This window comes from Neodiprion virginianus, chromosome 4 (assembly GCF_021901495.1).
Source record: "Neodiprion virginianus isolate iyNeoVirg1 chromosome 4, iyNeoVirg1.1, whole genome shotgun sequence".
NCBI classification, from domain to species: Eukaryota; Metazoa; Arthropoda; class Insecta; order Hymenoptera; family Diprionidae; genus Neodiprion; species Neodiprion virginianus.
In genome coordinates, this window is record NC_060880.1 from 5691923 (window position 1) to 5710661 (window position 18739).

At 35.9% G+C, this 18739-nt stretch overlaps 1 protein-coding gene and 1 long non-coding RNA gene across 7 annotated transcripts in view; one reads left to right on the forward strand and one right to left on the reverse strand.

The window, feature by feature from the left end:
- The window catches only part of LOC124302338 (acetylcholine receptor subunit alpha-like), a 141070-nt gene extending 122864 nt beyond the window's left edge, over positions 1-18206 (forward strand). For 4 of the 6 annotated variants that reach the window (XM_046758443.1, XM_046758444.1, XM_046758448.1 and 1 more), the window contains 4 exons: positions 14078-14224; positions 15053-15211; positions 16710-16965; positions 17507-18206. In XM_046758443.1, the coding sequence (XP_046614399.1) occupies positions 14078-14224; positions 15053-15211; positions 16710-16965; positions 17507-17698 (754 nt within the window). In that variant the 3' untranslated portion in view covers positions 17699-18206. The remainder of the gene's footprint in view (positions 1-14077; positions 14225-15052; positions 15212-16709; positions 16966-17506) is intronic. The other 2 variants (XM_046758445.1, XM_046758446.1) reach the window with 1 other exon arrangement.
- Positions 2077-4901, reverse strand: LOC124302340 (uncharacterized). The gene is made up of 3 exons (XR_006907690.1): positions 4497-4901; positions 2929-3142; positions 2077-2315 (listed from the first exon to the last, which is right to left on the reverse strand). It is a non-coding gene; the product is annotated as an uncharacterized LOC124302340 (long non-coding RNA).
- Positions 18207-18739: the final 533 nt, after the last annotated feature.

The window sequence follows — 18739 nt, forward strand, 5'->3', positions numbered from 1 at the left end:
TTTTTTTTTTTTGCTAGTTCTGATAGTATACTGATAGGTTTTCAATACTCGAGAGGAATTATTGTGATACAATGTAAATTATTATTCTTGGAAAGCAAATGATTGAATAAATTGGTGAAAATTGAAGAAACAATTCATTTCCGAGAAAGTTAACTCCTCTACACGTGCATATGTTTTACATGAATTACGAATTCTTGGGGTAGCTGATTACGATTCTGAAATCAGATTTTCACAAATTCAGAATAGCGGATTCAATATAGCGTACAAAAATTTTGAAATTCGATCGAATCCAGAGAAAGATACTCTGCTCAGGGGTTTCTGAGGTCGCTGATTACGAAACTGAAATCAGATTTTGAAAATTCATTAGGGCGAATCCAATCAGCAACCCCAAAGGTCTTTTGACCAAATTTGATCAAATTTGAAATTTTCGACCGCCACATTGTATCTGCCACCTCGAATTTTCAAAATTCGATTTCAGATTCGTAATCAGCGGCTCGAAAAACCATGGAATACTATTTTGTTCTAAAAGTTTTCTCAGCATAATAATGTGTGACTCAGAGGGTTAAAAATGTCCTAGAGCAATGAGCGCCCTGAGGACAACACAAAAGATATAATCAACCAAGAGAGAGAGAGAGAAAGAGAGAAAATGTATCGAAACATAAAATTCATTACACAAAATGAGCTTTATTTTTCTAAAAAATGTATTTTCATACTTTTCAAATATCATTCCTCTTGTTTTCTTTTTTTTTTATTTCCAACCTCGTAGCAAAATTCACATTCCCGGGGGTGAATTGTTTATCTGAAAAAAATAAATAAATAAGAAAACAGGAGTCGTAAAGGGCAAGTGTTCGGATCGCGACTGCGTTCTAATATACATTAATTCCGAAAGTCTCGGCATGCACTGAGAAAAATTTCATTTGTTACAGCAGCTAGAAAAATTCATTGAAACAGGTATAATTAGAAAAAAACTGTTTGCATATTGTTGAAATTACGAAAAACGAGGTACGCGTAAACATTTTGCGCTTTCGTCGATTCTTTTTTGGTAATTGCAACGCAAAATCAGTTTATGAGGTTTACTCTACTTTTTTAGTTAAACAAGGCATTGACGTCAATTTATATACTATATTTTTCGATTGTGGTAAAAAATGAAAATGGTTAAGGACCGAGCGGTAACCGTAACTAAAAATTTCTCTCAGTTCGCTTGGAGTTCCTCGCGATTTTCAAGCTGCAAGCTGCAGTTGAAAGTTCATTGACTCGCCTCACGCTGCGCGCATGCATCTTTCAGCCCCCGTGGTGTGCTTTAATATACAAGCGAGCGTGTACATGCATCTGCCCAAACTGTACGAATGTGTACAGATGCCTTGAGGTGGTGGTGAAAGGTCTTTGAAATCGCTGTGACGCCGGGTGTTTAATATTAATGGACGCATTATTTCAATGTTGGTACATAACTAACATACTCCGAGCTTTTATGCAGGTCATTCGCGTGTCACAGCCTCTGCGGGTTGAAAAGTAAAATTAAGAAAAATATTCAAAGATTTCTCCATTTTCAAGAATAATTACACTCCGCCGTGACAGTTCGATTTATTATTACAGAGGTGACAACTTATCGATCAATCATCACCGTTGTTTGTATTATTCTCTACGAATCGGGCTGAAAGAGATTCCGTATAATTAATTATTTCCATCGTCGAAAACAAGTCTCGATGAAAATATAATCCATGAAATAGGAGGTGATTGATTGGTATTTTTTTTTTTTTTTTTTATATTTATTATTATTTTTATTACTTGTAGATATTAGGGGAAAAAGAGCTCATTTATCCATCGCGCAATTTGATCTAATTCTACGTACTATAACGGATTAGAAAAGCCATTTTCTTTGATTAAAGGAAAATCTAAAGAAAATGAAACTGTCGTTTGACTGTTTAGAAATTATCGATGACAAACCATGGAATTATTCTTTGTTTTTTTTCCTTCTTGTGTCTATTTTGAAATATTGAACTATGAGTTGCTGCGTTATAAGTACAAATTCTAAATATTATATTCGTTGTCACGTTTTCATTATTATCGTTTATTCGATGGTTCTTTTTCTTTTTTTTTTTTCTCTCTTACTTTGGTCAAGTAACGATCATCAAAGCTGAATGTCGCCTCATTTCTTTCGCCCTGCAAATGATGAAAAATTGTTCCAGTTGTGAACGGTCAAGATGGATGTGCCCCTTAAGCCTTCTTGCTCCCCTCTCGTGTTTTCTTCTCTTCGTTTTTTTCCTCTGCTTCTGCTTTTTCCGTATAACTTCTTGCTCGCGCGTATTACAACAGCCCTGCAGCGAGTGGAAATAGTACAAGTAGAAATGAGAAGTCATGAAAGCTGCGGACTAATGACGAAAGGTAAAACATTTTTCAAGATTACACGATGATACGAGTGATAATGGATGACGGTAATGTTGATGATGATGTAAAAATATGCAGTGATACGTTTTTTACGTAAATAAATAAGCTCTTCTTTACCGATTGTCATTTTGGTTTCGGAATTGCTTTTGCTTAATTTTTCAACGGATCATCGATGCTTTTGTTTACGAAAAAACTGAGAGCTTTTTGTACTACTATATTCGCGTTTATAATTTTGTTTGTTTACCAGTTGATGTGATGAAAACTAGTTACATAATATGTGATAACCGTTTTATTCCACAAAAATTTTACACTCAGGAATTTTTCGTCTGAATTTTTCCCTATGAAATGCTGTTTTTCAAATGATTATGTCCAAAATAATTGTGTCGTAACGAGTAAAATTTTCCAAAAAGTAACGATGATTACAATTGGCACTAATCGAGGTCTTGGATTAATTTAAGCTCGAAATCGGGTCGGTAACGACGAAATTCTCTACGGTATCTGTATTTTAAACAGTATTTTAGTTGACTCCAAATTTGCAAGTACCATAGGGGAAATTTAATCCCAGTCTTGGGAGCTGCGTGGGCGAAAGCCGTTGGCTGTTAGGTAACCATTCGTTTCCAAAGTTGGGGAAAATTTATGTCCCCGGTAGGAGCGAGGCGCCGTCCCTTCTCGTAACCCGCCATCCAGCGCCCTTCCGATGCTACAGGGAGAGCAAAATCCGAACTCCTTTTGCAGGGCTCCCATGGGGAGAGGAAAACTGCGGAAGGAAGGAAAGAATGGAAAAAAAGAGAGTAAAGAAAAATACGTAAAACATAAAAGTACGGTAGGACCGAGAGAAAACTTTTTATCTAACCTGGATGCTTCTCTCTGAATGATATTGTTCGCTTACGCTGATAATTAAAATTTGAAAATCAAACAGGCTGCAGGCAGAAGCGTAAGATGTTTTTTAAATGTTGTTTTTACTTCTCTCTCAAGGGTAAGCGCATAGAAATTGATTAATCTACCAGCGATTATACGTTATCAAAAAACACCCTTAAAGGTACAATTTCGAATTAATATTATAGATTTTTCAGTTGCTATGAAATTCAAACTCTTAGAAGATTATGTGTCACAGCTGGTTTACAATTTACAAAATTACAGTAAAACGGGTATTGTTACAGTGGCGGTTTAAATGTCGTTGTAATTACAAGAGAATGTGATCCAAGTGACTACTTAGAGTGACTACAGTTGTTGAAAGCACAATATTTACTGGTTACAATATTTTTCCCGCTACACGAGGTCTCAATATTAATTCGTTTTTCCACCAACATAAAATTATCACAATAATCACAAGAAAATATGATGTGAGTAACAGTAATAAAAAAAATAATAGTCACAAATGGTAGACTTTCTATTTACAGTCATAAGGCCCATTTTCATTTTAGTACCCAGAACTATGTTCTCGATGTGTTTACAGACGGTTGAAAAAATTGGGTTCATTTTGAATGTTCGAGTATTGAAAACCAGCCATTCGATTCTTGATCGAGATATTTTTCACCCTATCCGATATCTAAAAAACGGCTCAAACGATTTACTCTGAACTCGTCGAGAGCATTCTCGGATGATTCGAGATTGGCAATGCGAAAAAATCTGAATTTTTGTAAGCACAACATAATCCATGATCGTAGAATTTTGTATTTTGAGGTTAGATTCGATTAAATTGGTAACGATTCTGCATTACCACTGTAAACGACTCATAGAAGAAATCTGTCGTATCATCGAAGAATGTAGAAAACGTGACACAACCCATAACCGTCGAATCTAATCTAAAAATAAAAAAAAATTCTGCGATCATAGGTTACGCTGTACTTACAAAGATCGATCCCGTTTAAACCCCTGACCGTAAAATTTAATATTCTTGTGTTTGATCCGACAGTCATTGGTTGTGTGACGTTTTCAGCATTCTCGGATGATACGACAGGTTTCTTCGATTAATCGGTTACCGCGGTAACGCAGAATCATTACCAACGTAATCGAATCTGACACAAAAATACAAGATTCTACGATCATGGATTACGCTGTGCTTACAGAGATTCAGATTTTTTCGCATCGCATTACGGGTACATACTTACAAACATCGATCGTTTCGAGGTTGTTCCGCAGCCGTCCGGGTGCGGCGCTGCGGTCGGTGTCTGCGTTGCCAACATAACTGACTCACCGAAAAAATCAACCCTCTCAGAGTCATTGCAGCCAAGTGTACACGGACTCGGTGTGATCGATCGATCGGAGAACGAGGCTCTCCTGAGTTCGGCGTGCAGTGTGCAGTGTTCAGGACACGTTAGGGGTTCCTCGATGGCATACCGTAGACCAATACATGCCTTCGAGTCTGTATAACCCAGGGGTTGAACATGTACACCCCGCATACCCGGCGCAATCTGCAGTTAATTAATCGTCCGCAGCACGCGCAACCCGATAGATAGAAGCACGACCAACGTCGTGTTCCCTTACTGAGCTTCCGATACCGTTCTCCGATCCATTTGTCCAATCCCCCTCCCGCCGACGCTTTAACCCTGGCTAGCGCCTGTGTGTATACTGATCAATAACCACCCCTCGGCTTTGGCGTACCTACCGTCGACTCTTGCTACTCGGTACATCGTTCGTTATGATCTCTTCGCTTCCCGTCACGCATTGCACATCGCTCCCCCCGATCTCCATCTCCAGGCATCATCCGTCACCGTGTATAACTGCGATATGACAACTGCACGACTACCCCGTGTCAGGGTTGTCGCTGATCAAGGCTGACCAATTTTACCGCACGTATCTGTGTAGAAAACTTTTTCACGGTTCTACGGCCTCGGAGAATATTTGGGAAAAACCGGGAAGCGGACGGGAATTCGAGCAGAGTTTCTGGAATTTTTTTACATTCTTTAACGTTTTACCGCAAACAAGGAAAATGTTTTTAGGCAGTGTGTTGTAGGTATGTAAAAACAAATACGTGTATGCGCGTGCTCGACTGTAAATTAAACTTTCATCTCTGTCAATTTGATTCGCAAACACAAAATGTTGTTTAAGCACGGAAGAAATTATCAGGGCTGTAGGTACGTCATTAATTTTTTTTCATGCATTAACGTTTTCATTAACCATTAATTTTTGATTTTTAATACAAAATACATCCACTAGTCATGTAATATCAATTTTCGATTGTAAGATAATTCCGTTAACCATTATATTTTAATTTTTGATGATGTATAATTCCCATTAATCATTGAATTTCATTTTGAACGAAAAGTGTTCTTACAACAGAATAAAAAATTCACGTTTAACGCATTAATTTTTTAATTAAATTATGATTAAAAATTTCACAGCCCAGAGAATGATCAGCGAAAACGATGAAGTTTACCGGAGCCACGAAGCACTTGACCTAACGAGATATCTGCTTCTCCTGGTTCGATTTCTGTCTCTCGTCTATATTTTTCACCACTCGAAGCTATTCGAGCGATGTTCGCGATTCATCTCACGATCAGTTTCGATATCCTGCCTCATACATATCATGTATACAACTACATAAACACAGTAACCGAAGAACGCCTAAACGACTCTTTGTCGCTTCACCAACGATGGTTATTTATTCTTGAAAGCATTTTTTTTTTTTCTATATTTTCTTTCGCCCTTTTTGTGGGGAGGTGTGGATAAAAAATGTCTTTCACTTCTTTATATTCGCCTCCGCGGTGAAATTCAACGACCCAGAACTGAACTGATTGAATTTTCTGGGAATGGAATAATTTGCTATGTATAATATATATTATATATATATACTCATAGCACTCGGTGTAAAAACTTTCTGTACGTGATGTGTACAAATAGTGATATTGGTGATTTTTCATTCTTCGTTAATCTTCTTCTCTGACCTTATTACTTTTAATCTTAACGAACGTATTTTCCGGTACCATAAAAGATCGAATACAGCAATGAGAAAAATTTCATTTGTTATAGTAACTAGTAAAATTGAGTAAAACACGTATTGTGAAAAAAACTGTTTGAATATTGTTGGAATTACGAAAAACGAGGTACGCCTAACCACTTTGCGTTATTGTCGATCCTTTTTTGGTTATTGTAACGCAAAATCAGTTTATTCGGTTTACTCTACTTTTTGAATAGTAACGGATACCAAACTTTCCGGTAACGGCTAGAAAACTAATTTTCATTTTCTACCTAGAACAATATTTTTCGATTGTGGTAAAAAAATGAAAACAGTTAAGGACCGAGCGGTAACCGGAACAAAAAATTTCTCTCAGTGCGGCGAATAAAAACGCACCGCCACAAATAAAGTATTAATTGGTTTCAGAGGTAATGAATGTTTCATTATATATTATAATTGAATGCATATTGGCAGTTATGAATATCACCCCAAGTCAAATAGTTCGTTTCACTTATTATGTGACATAATTTTCCGCTAGAACTGTTTCGAATATGAAAATCTTCGTTTGTACGTCACATTTTTCACGGGAAGAAAAGAGAAGAATAATACTACTCAGTCAATCACAACAATGGTCTTTCGAACTGCATGCAGGAATGAAATCGTTACCGTAACAACGGAATGGCAGCTACTAAAAAATTTTGCCAATGAATTCTGAAAATGTTTATCGGACATGATTGAGATTCATGGGATCGAAACGCGAGCCGTTGTACTGTCGAGAACGCGGCATGGAACTCGAAGCCGTCCTCGAATATAGTTATATAGGTTATTCCGTGCCAAGTCAATCCAAAGCTAAAGTTGAGACTTTTGATTTGGCCAAGCTCAGTCATCTTTTTGGATTCTGTGCAATCAAGTTCCATGAGTTTTGCTCAATTTTTTTTTTTGTTCAAACCGTTCACGAAATATGAATTATTGAAAAGTTTTTTTTATACATTATCAAACACTTACAACTGTTTGAAAAATATATTATTGGAAAGTTTTTGTTTTTTTTTTTTCGTCCTTGTAATCGTGCGTTTATATTTGTACTTTTTGAAAAATCAAACGTCAAAAAATATCAAAAGCTTTTTCAATAAATTTTAATTTTTTTCTCTCTTTCTTTTATTTGAAGATTGAGAAATTTTTTTTTCTCACTTCTGAAAAGTACCGCAGTGTATTCCATAAATTTGAAAAGTCAGGTCTCATCGTTTCATCGTTGGGTAACGTTTCTTTATACTTTTTAATTTCGAATTCTTGAAATTGATGAAATCTATCGTTCTTATTTTTTTTTTTTTTATTTTTGTCCTTTTCCCTACTCAACACTTCAAATGTTATTTTTTTTTTATATCTCGTGTATTCAACAACTTTTGCAGTAGGATAAATAGTCGCAGAATAACCCATACACATGTCATAATGTACGTGTATATAGGGCGAGGAAGGAAGGTGAAGCATTACTTCGAGATTAGAATAGTCGGAAATTCTCCTCCCTTTTCGCCGCTTATACATTTTCGCACAAGTGCGGCCCGCTTTTCCTGGTGATTATGCGACCCTCGTCCCCCTTTTTCCCAGCTTCCTTCTCTCGCCCCGCGTCCAATCGCCCCTCGGAGAGAGAGAGAGAGAGAGAGAGAGAGAGAGGGAGGGGAGGATGGTATGTAATTGGTCCAGGAAGAGGAAATTTCTCTTCCGTTTAATTGCGCCGTGCTGACGCGTTTCCGCATGCGTGTTTCGTATTATGGTTCTATTTCGTTGCCCGATTTATCCTCCACATCGCGGATTTAAGGATCATACTTTATACGACGCATTTCCTTGACTCAACTTTGTTTCTTCATGTACCAAATTTGTAAACGGTTAGCCGTGAAATTTTTTTAATTTTATCAACGACTTCTCCTATGTTGTTACAAACCCTGAAAACCTTGCGGAAATTTTTTTTACATTTTTCCAATCACCGGTCCTTAGACGACAAATTTTTGAGTCCATTTCAAAGCAAAAAAAAAGACGTTCCCTTTTCGAAAACAAAACATTTTCACGCAAGATTTAGATTGGATGAACGTTTTTCGATTTTTTTTTTATCATTCTTCCTTTGATTTGATTACTGATTTTTGAAACTTTTTTTTTCCAGTTCTAAAACACACAATCATGATTCAAGAAAAAAATAATTCATTTTATATGAATACTGCCAGCCATTTCGATATTTTAAAACAAATAGAAAAAGTGATTGAAAAACGTAAAAAACCGTTATTCAAGTCTGAATCCTGCAGTGAATTTTTTTTATTCCAAAAACGGAAACCAATGTCAATCTTCGTCAGTTTTAACACTAATATTTTTTACACACAATATCCCAATATTATAGTTACCTTGAAAAATATTTTTACAATCAGTTAAACTATGTAAAAAAAAACCAAATAAGAGTTGTAAATTAAACAAATTTAACGTGCACTCGGTTATTCACTGTGAGGAAGAAAAAAAAGCATCATACGGTCAGAGTCTAAAACAATATTTCATATTCCATTATTATTCGTGAGTGTTATATATTTTATAATATTTAAACCAGTAAAAACTACACCGTCCGTATAAAATACATGCATATCATACACTAAATCATTCTTATACAAAAGTTAAACTTTTTTGATAAATTTTTTACAATTTGATTATAGCAAAATATTCTTTTTTTTTTATCCAATTTCAATTTTTTTCACGTCACTCAGTACTTTAATTCACCTGGAGAACTTATCCGAGATAATCCGGCGAAATTTTTCCGCGCATAATTTTCAACAAAGTAACAAAACAAGCAGCGAAGCGGTCGCTTCTCTTAGAGCCGAACTAATTACCGAACAAATTCGATCAGGCGGAGGAAATCGGGGTCAGCAAGTTACGCAAGCCTTCGCAATCAACGACTAAACGTAGTTAGGCGAATATGCATGAGAGCAGGATGTTTTGAAGGATCGATGCAGCGAACTGATCCCACTGATTAACGATTGCACAGGCATGCGAAATATAACTTGTAATTTCTCCCTAAAGTAACGATGCTTTCCTTTTTTTTTTTATGTATTTAGGTATGTCGAATTGAAATGTAGCGCTAGTTTTTTTTTTTTTTTTTTTTTTTTTTTACAGCACATAGAAAATTTATTTTGATGCATTTTCTGAACTATTTTTATGGAAACAAACAATAAAATGAATATGGAACTGAATGTTTACGTACAAAATGAACAGCATTAGGTTCAAACAAGACTTAGGATTGTAGATAAATCAAATAGAATTGTGATATCTTTTTCTACTTTCTTCAAAACTCCTGTTCAATCGTTTTCTCTTGTACCGTCGATTCGGTTAATCTTGTCATTGAACAAGAGTTTTGAATAAAGTAGTAAAAGATATCACAAGTCTGATTTATCTAGTTTCTTATTTATTTTATACCTGAAAATTCAGTTTTATATTCATTTTATTTCTTTTCCATAAACATAGTTTAAAAATGCATAAAAATAAATCTCGATGAGCTGCGAAAAAAAAAAAAACTAGTGCTATATTTCAATTTAATTACCTTTTTGGAGATGATTCAAGAATATGAGAAAATTCGGACTCGAACGGCTTTATTGAAGAAAAGTGAATTGAAAAAAACATATAGAAACAATTCTAACAAACCATTTTCATACGTAACGCGAACACGACTTTTTACGTGAATAAAACTGAATAAAATTCGGATCGCAATTGAAAATTGATGGAAAAATTTATTTCCTACGTTCATACCGGTTATTTCTCCTTGTAGCTTACGCAGCTGCATCTGGCATAAAATGCACGAAGAAACAATATGCGGAATATCGTTCCTGCAGACTCATTTTTATTCATACCGTGTTCTGTTCGTTTCTTTTTATTAAATTGCAGTTCCCCTTTAAAAAGGGTGAAAAACATCAGCTTCACTTTTCCTTTTCAATTCTCCACCGTAACTGTACGTAATTCGAGAAGTTGAATAACTTTTTATACAAATGTTCCAACGATTTTCTTTCGCGTTATCTTTTCACTCTTTACCGTTCTTCTCCCATTGATGTAATATTTAAAAAAAAAACAGAATCAACAACTCTTAGACTGCACACCAATCCATTGTATCGGAAAATTAAGTTTTACAACTCCTGCGATACCGCACACATAAAATCGCGTATTCTAAATTTCGCATTCAATAACGATCAATATCGAAAAACGAAATTTTATGCACACTTTGAACGTCTCGAAATATCTTTCGAGGCAACGCACGTTTCTAGAAAAATTGTGTAAAACACTTATTGTTACAAAAACTGTTTGAATATTGTCGGGATTACGAAAAACGAGGTACGCGCAACCAACGTCGTTGAAATGTGTATGGAAAATGAAACTACCCTTCATTTGCAAGAAGTAGCGACACGATATTTTATTTTTGCCAAAATTTGAAAGAAAAAAAAAACAAACATTAAAGATATAAAGAAAATAATGTAATTTCCAGCTATGAGTCTCTTTTTATACTCGAATATTTCCCTCTTATTTCATAGGACAAAATACATTATTTTCAGACTTTTTCAGGAATGAATTATTCAAAACCAGACGAGGTATCGAGCTACGCGACCATTTTAAATTCTCTAATAGCGTATGTAAAATAAGAAAATAAGAAGAAATTCCAGCCGTTCGACATCGGGAATAAAAGAAATACGGTTTGGGGATCGGAGTTTTCTTCTTCGAAACGCGGTAACTTACCTTGTAGATTTTAATTCGCCCGTTGCCGTTTAATTTCAGCCCCGAAGAAACGGCAAAACGGGTTTACCGAGCCCCTTGAATCGACTTTTCGGATGTTTATAGACGGTTTTACGGGGCGGCTCTGATTGCCCGTGTACAACAGGCGGCGTCTTTTCAAGACAATGTCAGGGGCTCAATTCCGTGTCGACAAACGACGACCTTTCGTTTCACCGGGACGCCGGATCTAAGCCGGAAATTCGAAGGATCGGACTTTAAGATCAGCGCTCTTCGAGTCCGGCGCAATTTCGTTCCTCCGAGTCCGTTCACTCGGGACGAAAATCGACCCCTCGTTCCACGGGGTGGACAAAACTAAACCCCTAGGTGCGCCTGCGGCGATTTCCGGAAATATACGACCGTGAAAAAAGTTGGAAAGTTTAATGCGCAGTTTAGATTGCCGTTTCTCGGCTGAGAACCCGGATTTCATCGGTTCTGGTCTCCGCGGATTCGACCTCAAGGAGACCTTTGGTTCGTCAATGATCGACATTTTTTTTTTTTTTATCAGTATTATAACAAGATAGTCGGACATAAGGTATTTATCAAATTATTTCATTTCTGAGCTACGAAGATCTGTTTGAAAATTTACGAATGAAAATATACTTGAAAACTGGAGAGGATGAACTTATGCTGTGCGATTAATCGATTAACGATTGAGCTTTTCAATTGTATTTACAATTGATGGATTAATCGACGATTTAGATTAATAGTTTTTCCGATTAATCAATCAATCGATATCTCTGATTGATCGTTTTTTTTCGAATCGATCAATCGACGGTTTCGATCCATTTACCGATTGACGCGCAGAATTCTTATGAGACAGCTTTGATTCATCGATTAATCGAAGAAACGATTAGTCCAAACTTCCGATTAATCGATTAATCGCACAACACTTGTATAAACACAAATTTAGACGTCGGCGGTTAATTTCAGATCGTTTTTAAATTATCAAAAGATGTTACCGTCCGTTCGGTTTCATCCTACGATTTGGAAGTCAGTTCGAAAGACTGTTTTCCACGAATTAACCGGAACAGTTTTTTTCATTACCCTTTACAAAATTACAATGATAGATCGATTGTTATCGACATATGACAGTGTAACTCGTATGAAATTATAAATGGATCGAGCGACTGCTGAAAAAGAAGAGAAAATCTATTGAAGTAAATTTTTTCAGTATACTGATTTATAAATCGACGTTATCGATTCTTTATTCCTTAATATCTCAAGCGCTGGTATAAAATTGCAGTAAGCAACGATATCGACAGATGGATTTTCGTTCACATGTACGAGAGTGAAATTACGCAGATAACCCGGAAATATTTTCCGAGGAATCCCGTCGTCCCATGAGGATTTCATTCTCCCCTGAGGAACGAACAGCTTCGTCGGCTCTTCCGGATTTTCAATTTTTCCAGATCGTAAAAAAAGCTACGCTTTTTTTCCCCCTCGTTCTTCGGTTTACGTAATTCAATCTCGTCGTCAGCTATCGACTGAAAACGTTCCATCTCCTAGCCACAATTTCAAATGTATTTCACACTGAGAGAAATTTTTAATTCCGGTTACCGCTCGGTCCTTAATTATTTTTATTTTTTTACCACAATCAAAAAATATAGTTCTAGGTAGGAAATGAAAATTAGTTTTCTAGCTGTTACCGGAAAGTCTAGCATCCGTTACTATTCTTTCTCATTGCGATCGCTGTTGCTATATTTTCTTGCAACTGTTGCGAAAATTTAATACTTGTGCAAGAATAAATTGACGTTAACGCCTTGTTTAACTAAAAAAGTAGAGTAAACCTCAGAAAATGATTTTGCGTTGCAACAACCAAAAAAGGATCGACAAAAGCGCAAAGTGGTTAGACGTGCCTCGTTTTTCCTAATTCCAACAATATTCAAACAGTTTTTTTCAACGATACCCGTTTTACTCAATTTTTCTATTTACTGTAACAAATGAAATTTTTTGTCAATGCACCTAAAGTCGATCAATAAAACTGCATTTTTCGGAGAATGTTAAAAATCCGTCATGTTTTTAGTTACGTTATTTTCAACGAAATTTTTCGTAAAATAAAACGCTATCTAAATTTTCCAAGAAATTGAAATTGCAAAAAAATTTAAATAACTTATAATACGGTAAAAAACGAAGCTTTCAAATTACCGATCCTTCCTGACGAAATTTTTTAAATATCCGCCAATTTGGCGAATGAATTCTCGAAGGATCACGGAGAAATTTAAAAAGCCTTCGAATCGATCACCGCAAGCTCACATGATTCTGCAGTGAAAAAAATCGTCATGTTTTACAGGGTAAATTAAAACCACGTGATACGTTCGACTTTATTCTTGGCTTTTCTCTCTCTCTCTCTCTCTTTTTAGTCTTCAGCTTGTCCAGTTTTATTTACTTATTTATGTATTTACTTGTTCTTTCTCTTACTTATTTATTCACCCATTGAATAACTTTTTCATTTATTTTTTTTTATCCTTATTTACTTGTTTATTTCTCTTCTATCATACATTAGTCTTACTTCATTTTATTCGCACATGTCATCCTCCTCTGTGTTATCATTATATTTTTTTCTTCGTGTATTCATACATCCACATTTGGTTTCACCTCTTTTTATTTCTTGTTACCGCCTTACTTGTGTCCAAGATTTTTTGTCCAACATTCCCACGGGCATAACAAACCTTATCTATCTATCTATCTATCTCTCTTTGGCTTTCAGAAAAGTTATACACAGTCAATTTCTTCCTCCCTTGTTTCCCGCGGGTTGTAATCGTTTGGTTTGGTTTTGCCGGCCGAGCGCTCGCGGATATCGAAAGCAGTTTAAGATAAACGAGAGCCCGGGATTAGGATCGTTGAAAAAAAGATCCCCGCCCCGAGTTCATCGGCGGATATGCGTCAGTCGGCCGCATCAAAAGCGATCCTGCAGGAGGTCCTTTGCTGTCCTATCATCCTATTATTTATATCCTAGACTTCCGTCGATTTTACCGAGCGTAACTAAACCGCATCCCTTCACTGTTTCAGCATCTGCGTGACGGTCGTTGTTCTGAACGTCCACTTCCGGTCACCCCAAACCCACAGAATGGCGCCCTGGGTGAAACGAGTATTCATCCACATTCTTCCACGATTGCTCGTCATGCGAAGGCCGCAGTACAAATTTGAGACGAATCGGTAAGCTAGTTCGAATTATTCATGGGTAAAAAAAAATGCCACGTGTCACCGTGTGTTGGAGAACAATTGAATTAATTACGAGCGGATATTTTTCAATTTCCGCTTGCGGGGCAAAGATTTTTTTTCTTCACCTATTCTCATGAAAAAGGAACGGTTCTCATCGTAAAACCTTTTTAAGCTTGAAATACGATTCGTAACTTAGCGAGTCGCACTTACGAAAAATTTTCTAATCAAAATTCTCGAACGATACCCAATCCCACAGCTTTCAACATGCCAAGTACCATATTTATTACACCTACGTTATAACTTGACGGTTCCTAAACAATGAAAAACCAAAAAAAGAAAAAAGAAAATAGAAAAAAGAAAAGCCCGTCCGAAGCTCAAAATCAGAGATACATTTTTCTATCACGAGAGATGTATTATCTCTTTCTGGAAGCTTTCCAATATCACGCGGGCTTGCACGTAAGCTCGAAAAGAAACAGCAACAATTCATCGATTCGAAGGCGCAGTTACACGGGAATATAATAGAATTCAGAACCTTGTATATTATATAAGAGAAAGATTCTCCGGAGTCTGGACTTTCTCCTTTTTTTCTTCTTTTTTCTTTTTTTTTTTGTTTATGATTCAGCCTTCTTCTCTCTTTCTTCCCTACGTTTTTATGGTACATCCTTTCACGTACGACTATTCCGTATACAAAAATTTTCCGCATCCATCAAATACGCGGACACACGAGCGTGCTCGGATTTCCTTGATATCTTATGTATTACATTGTATGTATGTATGTATGTATGTATACATACCTTGTAGTAAAAGCATATTTCACCGCAGATACTCTTCCGGCAGAGTTCTGATGAGGACCGTACGAGGCAAAGAAAAACCTTGCTATTATCCTTATCATCCAACAGCGCAAGAAGACACCGATGATCATATCGGTTCGAAAAGATTCCAAAGCCGCGTTTCATCGAAAGAGGATCTCTCGCCGTCTAGGTAAAGTGAAATTTGATGCGTTTTTTTAGAAATTTTTTTTACTATTACTCTGCGAGGAATTTCGTGAAATTCGATTTAAAGCAGGAAAAGTATAACTTTCATGTTGTTTTATCAGTTTTTCGTTCACTATTTTGATGAATTTCTTTGACAACTATCAGCATCAGTACCTACTAGTTTGGATGGATGATTGGATACTAAAATTTTTCTTACTGACTAATAAGAGATATTTTATTTTGTTATGTAGCTTTTGAATCAAGAAATTATCGCTATAATTAGCTTTAATAAATATTGATGTATTTATAGCTGTCGGAAGTTTTCAGATTATATTTCAAAGTTGATCTGTTTGTTAAGTATATTTCATTTGATTATCTTGGACTCAAAATTGTTTTTTATTTGTTACGATTGAAAATGAAAATAACCAGATCAAGATTCAGATTCAAACAATCTAATCACAACTAGACATTTTTTTTTTTTTTGGTATCTGCATTTGACGTTCGAATGTATTTAATTTTTTCTGTAAGAATTCAGTAGCTTTAAAAAGAACAGCTTAATCTAAAAGGTGCGTCTATCCAAAGAGTCAATATTTTTCAATCGGGAAGATCAATTCGACTAAATGGATGGTGAAGAAAAAACAGAAATAATTATTACCGTATAACGGTGACAAATTTCTCGGAAGAATCACAGGAAGTATAACAAGTATCGTTAAATCAGTACAGAACAAAATTGAAAAAATTTAGTAAACTTGTACTAAAGTTGTGAAAACTTAAGAATATTGCAAAATACTAAATATTTTGACGAAAATTCACCTTCCAATTTTAGAATCATTTTCGGAGGAAGTGTCGAACCTCCCTGAACAACGTTTGTATTCCATATTGTTATTTCAATCAGCAAGCGAGTTTATCAAGTCGAAAAATTTCCGCGTCGGGGTTGAAGTTCCGAATTAGAAAAGTTCCGAAACCGCCTGATTCCGAATTATTTGGTGTCGAGACTCGAAGTGAAGTAATCAAACTTTTATGAAATAAGAAAGCTTCGAATGGTCGAAAAGCCGACGGCTCAAAATTCCGATAAATAAAGTATCGATGTAGTGAAATTCTAAAAATTAAAATACACCTACACAGCGTAGTTCACTCAACGAGTGGGTGTGAGAAATGAGAAAAAACGGAAAATCAAAATTACCAGGATTCCGAACGTAAAAATATCGAAAATCCAAAACGAAAACAGATCAAAATGGTGAAATTTTGCCAAGCCAGAAATTCACAGAACTGAAAATCTTCGATCATTCGGAATTTCGGAATTTCGGAATTTCGGAACTTTGACTTTTCCCTTTTAGCATTTCGTTCTTTTGAAACTTTGAGCGTCGGGTTTCGCACCGTTCGAAACTTTGATGTTTCGTCAAAGTTCAATTTCGTTACTTTACCTTGCGCCACAAAAAACTTGGGAATTCGATGCTTTGAGAACTTTTCAAATTCGGAACTTCAACCCCGTCCCGAATTTCCAGCTTAACAGACGGTGTCCGATTCGGCGGTAGCTGCCAAATCCACGGACCAACTTTACCGCCTCTACCGTTGCCTCTTCACCCGGAAACCGAGGAATTATCAGTATCCGGTGACGGGCCAATCGAAGAAGTGAAAAGCCCGGTTCTCCGCACACCTCCGGTATTTTCACACTCGAATTGCCCCCCGGAATTGCACAGATCTTGCATCTGCGTCCGGTTCATCGCCGAGCACACAAAAATGCTCGAGGATTCGACGAAGGTAAAATTTATTTGTTCGATGAATTCAATACCACGATCAAACAAGTTTACACAAACGTGTGGATGTATTTAAACGTTCTTTATAAATCAGGTGTGTGAAATTTTTCCACCAATAAAATTAATAAAAAACACTTGTCGAGTGTTTTTTTTTTTTTTTTTTGTCGACAAAGCCTAGTTCTTGTTATGTGCATGCTTTGTAAGAATTTTGATGCTAAGAAACAATTCTCCCTATCTCTCTAACATCTTCTAATTCAATTTCTCGATATTTCGAAAATTGTTGAATTTCCACATGTTACAAAAGAAGAAGATTCTGTTTTTTTTTTTTTGCTTTCTCACGAATAAATGAGGAAGTTCGTTTGCCGGAAAGAATCAAAATCAGAATGTAAAAAAACAAAGAAAACAAAAAAATCGATTCACCACGACTTTGTGTAATTAAGCAATTGCAGTTCTACGATCGAACCTTGCAGTTTTCAAATAGAAAAAATTTCTCATAAAACTATGCTTTAAAGCCGTATTTTCAGAGTTACGAACTTGATTTCCAGGTGAAGGAAGACTGGAAGTACGTTGCTATGGTTTTGGACAGGTTGTTCCTGTGGATATTCACGTTAGCCGTTCTTGTCGGAACGGCTGGTATAATCCTTCAGGCACCAACACTTTACGACGATCGAGCGCCGATCGACAAAAAGTTCAGCGAATTTGCGACGACGACGGTTGTTCGATGTCCGCCCCAATAGTCAACGCCCGAGCCCTGCACCGTAGCCAAAGATTAACCCCTCTACCATTCGAAAAAAAAACCTCCCCCTCAAGAAAAAAAAAAAAAAATGAAAAACACGAAATTACGGCAAAAGGGCTCCGCCGAATGGCGAAAATGTTAAAAATAATAATGAAAATAAACGAAGGAGAATGTATCGAGTCGATATAAACATTGGTAAAGAAGAGGAGAGAATGAAGCAAAAAAAAAAAAAAAAAAGACAACATCGACATTGAAACGAGGACACATAAAACGAGATCGATACTGCAAGAGAAGAAAATTGAAATTTTTTATGAAAACATTTGACTAAATTTTGAATACCCGAACGTGCCTGGCGGACTAAAATATCCATTCGAATATCGCCGTTGCCCTGCACAGGCCGAAAATAAACAAAAAAAAAAAATAAAAAATACAGCCTTTCACGTGTTTTCCAATTTGTTTCTCTTACTTTTTTTCTTTCACTTTGTTTAACGATTGTTTCGATTTTTCTCGTTTTCGTGATTAGGAAAAAGAGATCATTTTTTTTTTTTTTTTTCTTTTTTTCATTTTTTCTTTTCAGGAAACAATACAAGGGTAAATGTAAAAATAAATTTGCATCCCGATTGCTGCTGAAAGAGCAGACAAACAAAGATGGATGTCATCCGAAACGGTTTCGCATCATCGATTCAAAAATCATCCTTAATGTATATATACATTAATAATTAATATATATTTATATATATGCTACGTGACTAAATACATTTCTTTGTTTTTCCGCTGATAAACGAGTAAAAAAGTATTTCGTTTTATACTATCTTGCTTATTGTTTATAGTTCGCACGATACGCAATAATCACGACGTTTTCCGTGTTTCATTGAAAACTTCCAACAAACGGAAAAGAAAAAAATAAATTGATGAAAAAAAAAAAAATAGAATAATAATAACAGTAATGATAATTATAATTATAATTACAGGAACGAAAAATTAAAAATGTGTAAAATTACCCAGATGACTTAGACTCGTGAATCGTAGTAAGATTAAATAT